The 12876-nt window shown below is 35.1% G+C and overlaps 1 protein-coding gene across 1 annotated transcript; it reads left to right on the forward strand.

Moving 5' to 3' along the window:
- Nucleotides 1-446: 446 nt before the first annotated feature.
- On the forward strand, nucleotides 447-12491 carry CDC45 (cell division cycle 45). Its single transcript, XM_026037668.1, has 19 exons — nucleotides 447-497; nucleotides 1522-1581; nucleotides 1929-2021; nucleotides 2405-2542; nucleotides 3159-3302; nucleotides 3864-3919; nucleotides 4468-4516; nucleotides 5259-5320; nucleotides 5714-5764; nucleotides 6160-6279; nucleotides 6508-6639; nucleotides 7055-7153; nucleotides 7305-7466; nucleotides 7657-7795; nucleotides 8145-8228; nucleotides 8958-9076; nucleotides 9589-9665; nucleotides 10264-10330; nucleotides 11419-12491. Exons 1-18 carry the CDS (start codon nucleotides 447-449, stop codon nucleotides 10326-10328), a joined length of 1701 nt encoding a protein of 566 aa, XP_025893453.1. The 3' UTR covers nucleotides 10329-10330; nucleotides 11419-12491.
- Nucleotides 12492-12876: the final 385 nt, after the last annotated feature.

The following is a 12876-nucleotide window of genomic DNA, read 5'->3' on the forward strand; positions in this document are numbered from 1 at the left end:
CCGCCCCGCCCGCCGCGATCCCAGCATACCGCGCGCCGCCATGGCGGCGGCCGCAGTAGGAGCTTTTTGGCCGCGCAGCCCTTCCGTAGGCAGCATCAGCAGGGCACGCTAAGGGGAGGGGTTCTATCAGCGCTGCTTAAGTGCAAAATAAATTGCTCTGCCCTCACCAAAGATGGCGGAATAGTTAGCCATAACTCGTAGTACACTTCCGGCTACCGTGATTGGCCAGCCGCGATCGCTACGACGTCGTCTTCCCAATCTAATTGGCGAAGGCCCCGGACAAGTTGACCAATTAACCTAAACCAAGCCGCTGTAGAAGGGAGGGAGTTTTTCTATTGGTCGATGGGCGAAGGCGGGAAGGCCAATGAGGAGCGGCRGTGTTTTGGCGCCCGCTTTGAGCCGGGGGTACGTGCCGCGCCCCGCTCGCCGCCGCTCCCGCCGGCGCCATGTTCCTGTCCGACTGCCGCCGCGACTTCTACGACGTGATCGTGAGCCAGGTGCGGGCCGGGCCGCGCCGCCCCGTGCCGAGCCGCCTCCCCGCCAGCCCCGCTTCCCCCCAGACCTCCTTAGCGGGGTCCTCCCGCTCCCACGGGGGGGTCGGCGCCTCGGCCGGGGTCCCTGGGCCGCCGCGGGGGGCGGTTGTGTGGAGCCCCGAGCGCCTTCACGGCGCAGAAATCCGCGGCAGAGCTGCAGCCCCGCCGCGCCCTCCCCTGGTGTTTAGGCAAAACCTACCTTCGGCACTTACCGTGCCTTAAAAATCTTCGTTTTAACCAACCCGTCCCCGAGACTGCTTCTTTTTGTCCTTTTAATTATTGTCATGCTTGCCCGCACATCGCGTTTTGTTCAGTGTCTCCTTTGAGGCTTTTCTTGTGATCTTTGGGGCTACTGCTGTTTGACTGTTCTCATTTTCTCCCATTATTTCTCCCATTTCTCCGGTTAACTTTATTTAGAGCAGGTTTGTGTAGTGAAGTAGCAAAGCTTTCGTTTGACTAAAGGCTTTTGATGGACAGTCTTTCAGTGTTTCTACTTGTGAAACTATGTGGGTAGTACATATATGCTATAGTGCATATGATACATGCTGTACAGTAAATGATATTTGAGTGTGTCAGTTTGTTTCCATCAAGTTCTCCAGCTGTGAGCAAGGTCTCAAAAAAAGCAGCTGGTGTTTTGSATGTGACATCAGCATTTTGTTATCAACAAGGTTTGCTTTCCTGTAAGATGGAGCTGTAAATATTGTTTCAATATTTGCAGTGATCCAGATGAAGTTATTTTAGTCGCACTGCCCCCTCAAAAGCAATCACATTTTTTAAGAAATTCTTTCTTGTAAGAATTCCTTAAGAATTTCTTCCTTTCTATTCTCACAATGGTTTAAGCGCTTCTCTGGGGTTGCATCTTTCCACAAGACTTGAAGTCTTACATAGGGAAACTAGTGCTTGTAGGAACAACGGAAAGTAGTGTATGTAGCACTGTGTTAGAATTGCCACCTGCACTAATATATTAAAGCTGTTGTTATTTTTGCAGCGTGTTCTTCTTCTGGTTGCCTCAGATGTTGATGCATTATGTGCTTGTAAAATACTCCAAGTAAGTCTTTGTTCACTGTCATTGCAGGCTGGCTGTGAAAGAAATGATGTTCTTGAATCCTTTTGTAGGCAGTCTGTGAAAGAAGTGATGCTCCTGGATCCTTTTCTGAATTGGGGAAAGATGACTTAGAACCTTTAAAATAATTTTATCGCTTACGTTTGCTCTATGACTCAKGATGCTGAGTATTGATACTTGGATAAGTTTTAAAGTTCATGTAGACTTGGCATTTGGGATAAAGATCTGCATTAAATAGAATTATAGGGTAGTATAGGATTCTAATAGAGCATGCATAACATTGTTGTAGAGCAGATCCACCTGCTCCTTAACAACTSTGTGTTTCTTTTCAGGCTTTATTTCAATGTGATCATGTACAGTATACACTAGTCCCAGTGTCTGGATGGCAAGAACTTGAAACTGCCTTTCTTGARCATAAAGATCAGGTAAAAATCGTACTGAAAATTGCCTATGTGAGATGCGCTGCAATGTGTAAATGCACTTGCTCCCTTAGAATATGAGGGCTCTTAAACTACTAGTATTGGTTACTAAAAAAAAGCCAACTAGTTTAAATTTAGCAATAACAAAGATGGTACTATTTGATGTCCAACATCCTGGAATTAGGTTCATTTGCATGAAATCTTAAATCTTTTTTTTTATTTTTTATTTTTTATTTTTTTTTCTTCACCTCCTTTGGGGCTTCTAATATTGGGAAACAAATATATTTTTTTGAGAGTAACTGGTGCTTTGGAGGTTTTGTAAGGTGTTTTCAGTATTCCATGTCCATGCCAATTTTACTTTCCCTTCCTCTCTCATCTTTTCTTTGCAGTTTAAATATTTTGTTCTTATTAATTGTGGTGCCAATGTTGACCTGCTGGAGATCTTGCAGCCTGAAGAAGACGTGCTTTTTTTTGTGTGCGACAGCCACAGACCTATCAATGTAGTGAATGTTTACAATGAGACACAGGTAAACYTAGCTTTGTAAAAACATGTGTAATAAATCTGTAGAATGTCCAATGTCATGGTAAATGGCATAATTTTTTTTTGTCTTGCAAAACTGCTTAAAAGTCCAAAAATTATAGGGAAATAGTATGAATGATGCTTGAAGTAGTAAAGTACCTAATAATTTTTAAAAATATATTTATTCGGTAATAAACTATTTGCAATTGTTGTAGTATAGTATAGGATTTACTGTCACAGTTAGAAATTGTCACAAGTCAAACAAGATAAGTTACTCCACAATGYAACATTTATTATCTCTCAACATCTAGCAATGTTTAGAATTTAAGCTATTTGGTATGAATTATCTGACAATATACTTTAACACTCAACAAGCCTAAAAAGTGATAATTCTTTCACTAATACTATAGCGGGAATCTTCTTACTACAGAAGAGTTTTTACTCTTATTCTATCATAAATAATTATGACCCCTATAATAAAGAGCTGTATTTGTGTTATCTTAAGATCAAGTCACAGCCAAAATAATAATAATAACTAAAATGGTCTGAGGTACTCCACAGGTAAATKTGCTTTTTAATTACTGAACAAGCTAATTTATTTAAAATATGCTTTTTATTGTTAGATTAAGCTATTAGTTAAACAAGATGATGATCTTGATGTTCCTGCTTATGACGATATCTTCAGAGATGAAGAGGATGAAGAAGAGGACTCTGGTAATGAAAGTGACGGATCAGAACCTTCAGAGAAGCGCAGACGATTTGAGGAGGTGTGTTTCTTGTTTCTGCAGTTTTGTTGTGAGAAAAAGGAAAATAAATGAATGTATACCCATACTTTATACCAAGATAAATAACGACGCTTGCATTTTGAAATGGATATTCCATTAGATCACAAATTCAAATGTAAGATAACAATTTAACAAAGTTGTGACCAGTTTTCAGTAGTGCTTCACATGCAAGAAATATTTATTTGCACTGCTCATGAGTATTTTCTCCCTTAAACTTTATTGTGTTGTGTATACATATGTATACATACATATATATATATATATATATATATATGCTGTCTTTTTTTATAATTAGCGATCTGAAGTTGTTAGATCTCTGATTATGTTCTCTGGGTTTTTCAACCTAGTGAAGACCCTCATTTACATGCCCACTCCCCTTTTTTATTCTCTTTTAAATTATTACTTGAAAATAGAATCTCACAAATAAAAGTATGGCCAAAATACACTAATTTAGGAGTGCAGTAACAAAAGTGTATTGTGTTAAGGTGCAGAAAAATAATTTAGCGTGTATTATTGTCATGTATTATCTAAATCAACTTGCAGGATGTAATAGAGAGAACAATGAGAAGACGACAAAAGCGAGAATGGGAGGCACGCAGGTATGTTTAAATGTTTTGTGTGCGTGTGTATTTTGTAGATGTCTCTCTCCTTCTAGGGAAATTGTGGTATACCGTTTGAATTACAATGTTCTTTAATTTTAACTTTAATCAAAAAGTAGAAGGGGATATTTACTGTATGTATTCAAATAATACATTTTAAATGGAGCATAGTTGTAAACATTTATGAATTTGAGTAGCAGTATTTACAATGCTTAACTGTTAAACAGATACAGTATTGTCTGTTTTAGGATGAAATTCTTCTGTTTTCTTGCTTTGCAATACAATATTGTCAATAGGTGTGAGCAATCAGATGAGAAACGGGCTTTGAGGAATCGAGAATTTAATGTTTTGTGTCTACATCCCAGAGTAGCTTTCACATTGTTACTAGGATCTAATTCCCTTGCAGAAATAAACTTTCTAGCCCAAGTTTACTTTTTTTCTTATTGTTAATATGAAATTAAATTTTATTTCATATTTCTTGGTTTATATTTAGAATCAGAAAAAAATCACCTCACCACTTTAGTCAAATGTGTTTCTTTTCCTTTTAGACGAGAAATTCTTTTTGATTATGAGCAATATGAATATCATGGGACCTCAGTAAGTATGAACTCATTTGCCATAAAAACACTAGTTACCAAGGTAAAGGTAATTGGAGAGTACCCAATGTTCTAACTATCTTACAGTACTATGCATTTCAATATTACCATCCTCTGTGATAAGCTATGTTTAAAACATATCCAGTACTTGGATTTAAATCCATTTAATGTTTTCTGGTCATGTATATCTGATTTTAACTCTGGAGAATTCTGTATGTTGTAAAACCAGTACTGGTAGATTGGGAGACAGCAACCAACTGCCTTTCAGTGGGCAAAATAATATGTTCAATGGAACATAAATAAACCATAGCTATTAATATTTTTGTTGTTTGGTAGTCTGATAGAGAAAAAGTGGTGATAGTGTCTCTGCTTTAGGTGTTGATAGAAGTACTTTGACTGTATGAGATGGTTTCTCAAGCATCCTGGAAACTTTTTTGCCTTTCTCTATTTTCAGACTGCCTACATATTTCAAACATAACGCTTAGAGGATGCCAAGCTGCTCCTTCTTTTATTTGGCCTTTCATATTATTATTTTTATACTTTGAGTGCTGCTTTGTATATAACACTGAAGCTGCGTAGAATACTGTTCTCTATGTAGTATCTTAGAAAGCAGGACATTGGCACGTTGACAGACTTAAATGTGATTTCTAAAGCTTAGCATACAAGTACTCGGCAAATTGATATGTTTTCTCTTTATTTTGTAATATGAGACTGTTTACTGTCTCTTCTTTTCCCTCTTACAGTCTGCAATGGTGATGTTTGATCTAGCATGGATAATGTCTAAAGACTTGAATGACATGTTGTGGTATGTGTCTGTGATTGTTATTCATAGAAGTGAGAAGCTTAATTCTGTAGTAAAAAATGACGAAGTTTCCCCAAACTATTTGGTTTCAGTTTGAGCTTCTAGTTTGTTGTCTATGTGAATATGCATCTTCATACATACTGCAGTAAGATGCATTCAAATCTACGTAATTAACTATATGAAATGGATAGATTGTAGATGGAGAAAGGGAGAACTCTACTATATGTGTATATCTGCTAGAGAGAGGAAATTGGAATATATAATTTTGTTGTTAATCTCTCCTSTAATGCAGATTGTAAATTGTGTCTCTGCCATGTTCCTTTGCATATGTTACAGGACTAAATATAGAATTTTATATTAGTATATACTGTAATTTTTTTCTTTTTCCAATTTTAGGTGGGCTATTGTTGGCTTAACAGATCAGTGGGTCCAGGATAAAATTACTCAGTAAGAATCTTTCTTTTTTTATTTTAAGAGTAACTATTTCAAATTAATATAAATCAGGAAATGGGCTAAATATTACAATATAAGGTAACTAACAATGACATTTAATTTCTCAATAAATGTAATTTCATACTACTGTATTTCCTCTTTCACTATTTAGAATTTTTGAATTACCTTTATCTTCCACAAAATTATTAAAAAAAAAACACTTTTGATCCTGTAAGAAATTATGTTTAATTGTATTTTAATAAAATATCACTTTGATACAGTGCTGTCAAAGCAAAAAAATATGTGCCTTCTGTACATTTGGTCTTACCTTCTTATTTTACTTTACAAGTTACAAGTTCTTTCCACTTTCATGGAAAGAAATTGAAGTGATAAATTTGATTTTGTTTAAGGATGAAGTATGTGACTGATATTGGAATACTACAGCGTCACGTATCTCGCCATAACCACCGCAACGAGGATGAAGAAAATTCCCTATCAATTGATTGTATGCGAATAGCATTTGAATACGAGTATCCTTACYTGTAATTTCAGACAAACTTGACCTTGTGGAATTAGAGGAGTCACTGTGTGGTGTTAGGTGCCCCTGCAGTTTCTGACTAAATCATTCTGGAGTGTAGAAATGAAGTGTATAAGGGGAATTAAGACTTATCTACTAAATAATGAGTTTTGTTCCTATTTGTAACATCAAAGAATATGTGTATTTATAATTATTTTCCGTAATGCCTGTTAACGTTCAGTCTGCGCCTGGCACTTTACCAGCACTGGTCTCTGTATGAAAGTCTCTGTAATACTTCTTATACCTCTGCTTGCCTCAAACTTTGGTCTGTGCAAGGGCAGAAGAGACTCCAGGAGTTTTTGGCTGATATGGGGTGAGTTATAAAAACAACTGTTCTCAACTAAAGAATCATTTTGTCAACAAATTATGGAAAAATATTCAGATCAGAGCAAAGATTTTTTTTTAAGCTAACAAGCACTCAACTCACTTTTTTAATAYGATCATGGGAATTTGAGTAGGTTGTGGAATCTGAGTTGAGAAGCAGAACTTATGGGTTACTATATGAAGGCAGTTCTTAAACTTTGTGTCCCTGTTGAATAGAAGATTAAGTAACCTATTCCTTCTAAGCATCCTCTCTAYAATGATTTAAAAAAATGCCAGAAAAGCTTACTCAGGCTTAACTTGCTAAATTGTGTAACAATTGGCAGGCACTTTGAGAGGAGGGCAAAATATGTAAGTCTCTCTTGGCATACCCATCTGTGACTTTTTTTTTTCCCTTCTATTTTTAGTTTGCCTTTGAAGCAGGTGAAGCAGAAGTTTAATTCCATGGACATTTCTTTAAAAGAAAATCTTCGTGAAATGATTGAAGAATCTGCCAACAAGTTTGGGTAAATTGATTTAGAAACAAATGGTTTATCTGAAAATATTTTTCAGTTAAGTTAATTTTGTGAATGGTGTGCCTCATCTTGATTAACATATTGTGAAAATGGATAGTAAGTATTAATAATTTATCTTCACTGKTTTTATCTCATTTTGCAGAATGAAGGATCTAAGAGTTCAGACCTTCAGCATTCACTTTGGCTTTAAGAACAAATTCTTAGCAAGTGATATAGTTTATGCAACAACTTCTCTCATGGAGAATATAGAGAAAGAGGGTCCTGAAACTGATAACTTTATTAAAGCTTTGGACAGTCTCTCCAGGTACTGAAAAACTCTCTTCATAATTTTATTTTCAGAATGTGGCTTGTATGTATAAGATACAAGCTATTGAAAAAAAATCAAAGAAAATAATCCTATGAATAGTGTTTAAAGGGCGGGGGGAGTGCGTGTGTGTGTGTGTGTGTGTGTGTAAAAGTTTATGTAAACTTTTATCTTTTTCTGTCTGTGGCAGGAGTAACCTGGACAAACTGCATCAAGGGCTGGACCTAGCCAAAAAGCAGTTGCGGGCCATTCAGCAGACAGTAGCCAGCTGTATTTGTACCAACCTTGTAATTTCTCAAGGGCCTTTTCTCTATTGTTCTCTCATGGAGGTCAGAGTCTTAATTTTTGGCTTTCTTATGTTTGACTAACTATTCTATAACACTGTTTATCTAACTGCTTGACTCCATCAGGAATTCTGAAGGAAATTGTTTTTTTGTAGTCTATTCTCTGATGGGTCAGTGTTGACACCCACTTTGAACTTCTCAAAGGAAGAATTAGTTCTGTTCAAGGGAGAGTTTTATATTGAGTTTAACTGTTGAGATAAAATTTCTGTATTTTTAATGGTTCTCGTTAGTTTTCTTTGAGTGATACCTAACTTCTAATATGCTACCTGATTTTCAGATTAAACAAGTAAATGGAAGAATTTAATTACAGCTGAAATTATTCTTCTTTTCTTAGGGCACACCTGATGTGAAACTATTTTCCAAACCAGTATCTCTGTGCCTGCTTAGTAAATACTTACTCAAGTCCTTTGTTTGTTCTGTAAGTAAACCAGAAAWTTCTAATTTGTAAAATCTCAGCGAGCATATCGCAAAATAGGTATTTGGAAAGTTTAATCTGACAAAGAAAATGGGAACATTGCAGAATTGGTTGCTGTAATCTACAGACTTTTCTATTTAGTTAAATAACAAAAACTCTTGACAAATGCAATTTAAGTTACATTATAAAATATTAGTAACTTAAGATCTTTTTTCACAGAGCACACTTACAATTTATAAAAGGAACTTTTGTAATCCATCCTCATTAGATGCATATGCCAATCCTCGTTTTGAAAGCTAGAGGGCAATGTGAATGAGCAGCCTGGCTTTAGGAACAGAATAACATTTTAACATTGGCCACAAGGCTTCTACCTGAAGACTTCTTTTTTTAAACCTTATTTAATTAAATAACCAGACTTAAGGTTAAAGAATACTATGTTTTTAGATACTCATGCATATAGTTATTTCAAATTATTTTTTCTCTTTATTATAAATTACATCTTGTCTCTCTATTTCCATATTAAAATAGAATGGAAATTGCTGAGGAATTGGAATTTATTAAGGAAATTTAGTTCAAATAAAAAATGGAATAGGATTACGTAAAGAAACCACTTTCTGTTGGTCTCAATTATAGGTGTTTCTTTATGTGAATATTTTTAATACTAGGTTACATATGGACCCGAAACTAATTTGTTATGCGAGTTTCATCTAATGATTTTTTTCTGACTTCCAGACAAAAAACAAGCGCTGTAAATTGCTGCCGCTCGTAATGGCTGCGCCAATGGATGTTGAACAAGGAACTGTGATCATGGTGGGGATTCCTCCTGAGACAGAAAGCTCTGACAAAAAGAAGTAAGGATGCTGTTTAAATGTTCTTCATACGGGTTATGTTTAGTTTTTTCCTGTCTAGAGAAGAAATAATCTTATTTGCGTCTACTTATTAGTGAATATATTGACTTGAACTGTATCATTAAAAACATGTTCTGCATGTGGTCTGCGTGAGACACTTTGACAGATGTTTCTCTACTTCCTCTTAATTATTTTCCCATCCTGACTGAAATTCTACTTTTATCAGAGTCTATATTGTGTTTGATCACATTTTACAGAAAGAAATGTACATAGTTATGCAAAAAGCATTGTGAGATTGAATGTTCAGTTCAAGTTAATTAGGGAGTATAATCTTATTTATTCCTACATGAAGTTCTTTAGACAAGTGACCTGTATACACTCTGAGCATGATGTATGTTGGGAAGGAAAGATCTTTTCTCAGATTATATGTTTGAAAAACATCTAACCTTTTGATTTAATGAACTGTACCTTCTAGTATGTGCTTAACGTGTATTTTTGTTCTGTTCATCCTGTAGCTTTTTTGGGAGAGCATTTGARAAAGCTGCAGAGAGTACCAATTCTAGGACGTTGCACAACCATTTTGATATGTCAAGTGAGTAATTGTATCTTTGGCATCACTGATTTCATTCTTTAAGCAGTCCTTTAGGTGTCAGTGTTACACAGCCTCTACAAAGCATGACTGCATGGCGTATGGATTTGAGTATGTGTTAGATTGAAACATAAGATGTTGACATAAAGATATTTGACCAATGCATTTCAATTAAAATCTGTTATCTGAGACACTTTATTTAGTAGCATCTATGCCTTGTTTGAAATACACTTGGTTTGGATAAGAGATACATTCTTTATAGTCCTTTTGAAAAAGAGATACTTGAACAACAAGGTTTACCTGCCTATGGATGCACAAAAGAGGCAGTTTTTTACTTTAGATAATTCTGTTATGTGTGCATGTTGAGCATAAAAGTTTCTAGTTTAAAAGGTAGTGAGCACTTAGAACTTGAATTTGCTGAGATCTAAGAAATATGCTGATCTAAGAAATCTAAGAAATTGTGTGAAATACACAATGCACTTCATATTTGATTCAAATAGTTTCTCTAATTTTTTACTAATATTGGTTAGCAATGTGAATGAGTATACCTGGACCTCTTATATAATTTTATGCAACTTTTATATATTTTTTCATGTTTTAGTAATTGAGTTGAAAACAGAAGACCGGAGTAAATTTCTGGATGCCCTAATTTCTCTCCTCTCCTAATGGTAAGACGATGTAATTGATGTAGCATTTATAGAATACGATTTAAAAAAAAAATACATGGAAATCCAGTGAATATGTTAATTGAAGACAAAAATTTCTTATAAAGAAAGAGACGGCCTATATATGAATAGATCCATTTTCCCTACCACATCCTAAAAATGTTAATTTATTGGCTTTTTTTTTAATTTTGACTAGAACAGAAGCAGCTGTTTGTCTTGTCACAGAAATGGAAACATTAGCAAATTGTAACTGATGATTCCATTGATTTATTCTTTTAATTATGATAATTTGTTAGAATTTGAATACTTTTTGCCTTGACAGTGTCTTTCTTGGCTTTGAAGTTAATGTAGAGTTTGCATTTTTATTTTGCAGTGTAAATGTCTGTGTTRATAGTCTGTGTTAAGCGTGTAGTTTTTATCTGGTATAAAGATACAGCTGCAAAACAGGATTTATAGTTGTATAAAGCTGTTTGAAAAGAATATGTTAATGTATACTGTATAACTGGTGGGGATGTAAATTGTTTCAGCTGGCTTCAGACATTAATTGCTTCTCAGTGTGAAATATTGTAGCTGAGGGATTGTGTGTGCATGTATTTTTCTGCAGTGATTGGGGTAGGGGGGAAGGGATAATTTGATTTCTTCCAGAGGAGAAGCTGGTCTAGCTAAACACTGAACTGTTCTATAGTATCTGTCCAGACAATCTATAAGATTGTCTGAAAGTATATAAGGTACCTCACGATTCTTTTGTACTTGAATAAAAAGTTGATATTTCATATTCACATGTGAAACTATCTCACAATAGTATCTGTGTAGCRTAGTTATAAAAACAAAGGAGTAAGATGAAAGCTTTGACAGAGTCTGTGAATGTAAAGTCCTAGCCAACTAACAACAACAACAAAGAAATTATTTTCTTTCAATGATTATCAAAGTAATTTCTTCTCTTCTAGCTCAGAAGTTTGAGTCAGTAGATCAATAGCTGTAGTTGTTTGCTCGAGCCTCTATGCTTTCTGAGATACCTGCATCAATTTCATTCATTCTGTACATTCTTGGCTACTGATTGATTCAGCTTGTCTTCTCCCCTTGTTATGCAGTGATGCTATTTGGTGCCTTGTGCTGGAAGCCGAGGATCAGATACGCTGGAAATATCCTGAATATTTTGAGGTTCTTGGTGCTGCAATTGTGATGAAGCATCTTGTTTTATTCTTGATTACTGCTACAGACTTGGGCTGTTGTCTTTGTCCCTTGGGAAGGCAAAAGGATTTTAACCTTAACATGAGAGCACTGAACACTGCTGCTTCCTATAGACCTCATCTTCATAATAGCAAAAGGTGTTAACAGGATTGTTTATAAACTGAATTTGTCTGCCAAACGTTTTTCTAGTAGATATGCTCTTGTGATGTCTAGATATTGGATAATAATCAAAACTAGGTTTTGAAGAAGGTCCTATATTTAGTAATTTTACCTTTCAAATGTTATTTTAAATAATTATTGAATTCTGTTTTTAAGACACTTTYAGAAAAGTGAATTTCTTTGATACTGGAATTCTTTAAGCATTACTAGGTTGAGGTCTTATGGTTTAATTGAAATAATTGTTTTATGGGGGAAGTTTTGAGATTTTAAGGCTTTTAAAATGTGAGTGCTGAGTAGTTTCCAAATACAGAATGAAAGAATCCTATAAATACTATGAAATGATGATGCCATCTTAATAAAATCTTCCAGAAGGGAGAATTCCATTGTCAGCAAAGTATCCTTAGTTAGATGATACTGCATTGTCACCTGTAGCTTCATTTTGGGAATAATTTTCTTGGACACAATCTAAAATATTGTTATAATACTGTAGGCCACATGCACTTGTAGATATTGACGTGAAAGATTGATTCTGTTACCTAGCAAGATTCATTTCGTTTTGGTCATATGAAATAGTACTGCTTGTTAGACTTGCCCTGCTGTCCATTGGGTGGACATGTATATATGTATATTTGGAATTCTTTTTCTTCTTTTGGTGTTTGCTTGAATTCTGTATGACTTTAATATTTTTATGTATCATAATGAATATGTAAACATTTTGTACTGTTGTTGCATCACTGTACAGATTTTTAATACAGATTAACTTAATATCACTTGTGARTTAGATGTAGCCAACAGGAAATTCATTAAACTCTGTATTTTTATTCAATTTTTTTATGCTGTCATTTAATCTGAGAAATATAATTCTGGTACCAAAATACAATGTTCAAAATTTGTGGTTCTTAAATTAACATAAAATTCCATTTCTTTGTTTTGTATGTTTATTAAGTAACATTGGCAATAAATAAGACTCACTTTTGCAAGAGCAGTTTGAGGTTTTGCTGTGTGCAGCATACAGCAATTTTATTGCATTTCTGAGTTCTGAGGTAGATATCCTTACTTTAAACTTCTGGAAATGGAAGGTTCACTTGCTTTTGGCTACAGTTATCGTTGTTGAGCTCTGATTGCAGTGCAAAAGCTTGGAGTCTTATGTGCCACTTAAATGTATTTCTAAGTATTTTGCCTATGTCTTTCAGATGCAA

The sequence above is a fragment of the Nothoprocta perdicaria genome, unplaced genomic scaffold (assembly GCF_003342845.1).
Source record: "Nothoprocta perdicaria isolate Ctin4 unplaced genomic scaffold, notPer1 scaffold_2, whole genome shotgun sequence".
Lineage (NCBI taxonomy): Eukaryota > Metazoa > Chordata > Aves > Tinamiformes > Tinamidae > Nothoprocta > Nothoprocta perdicaria.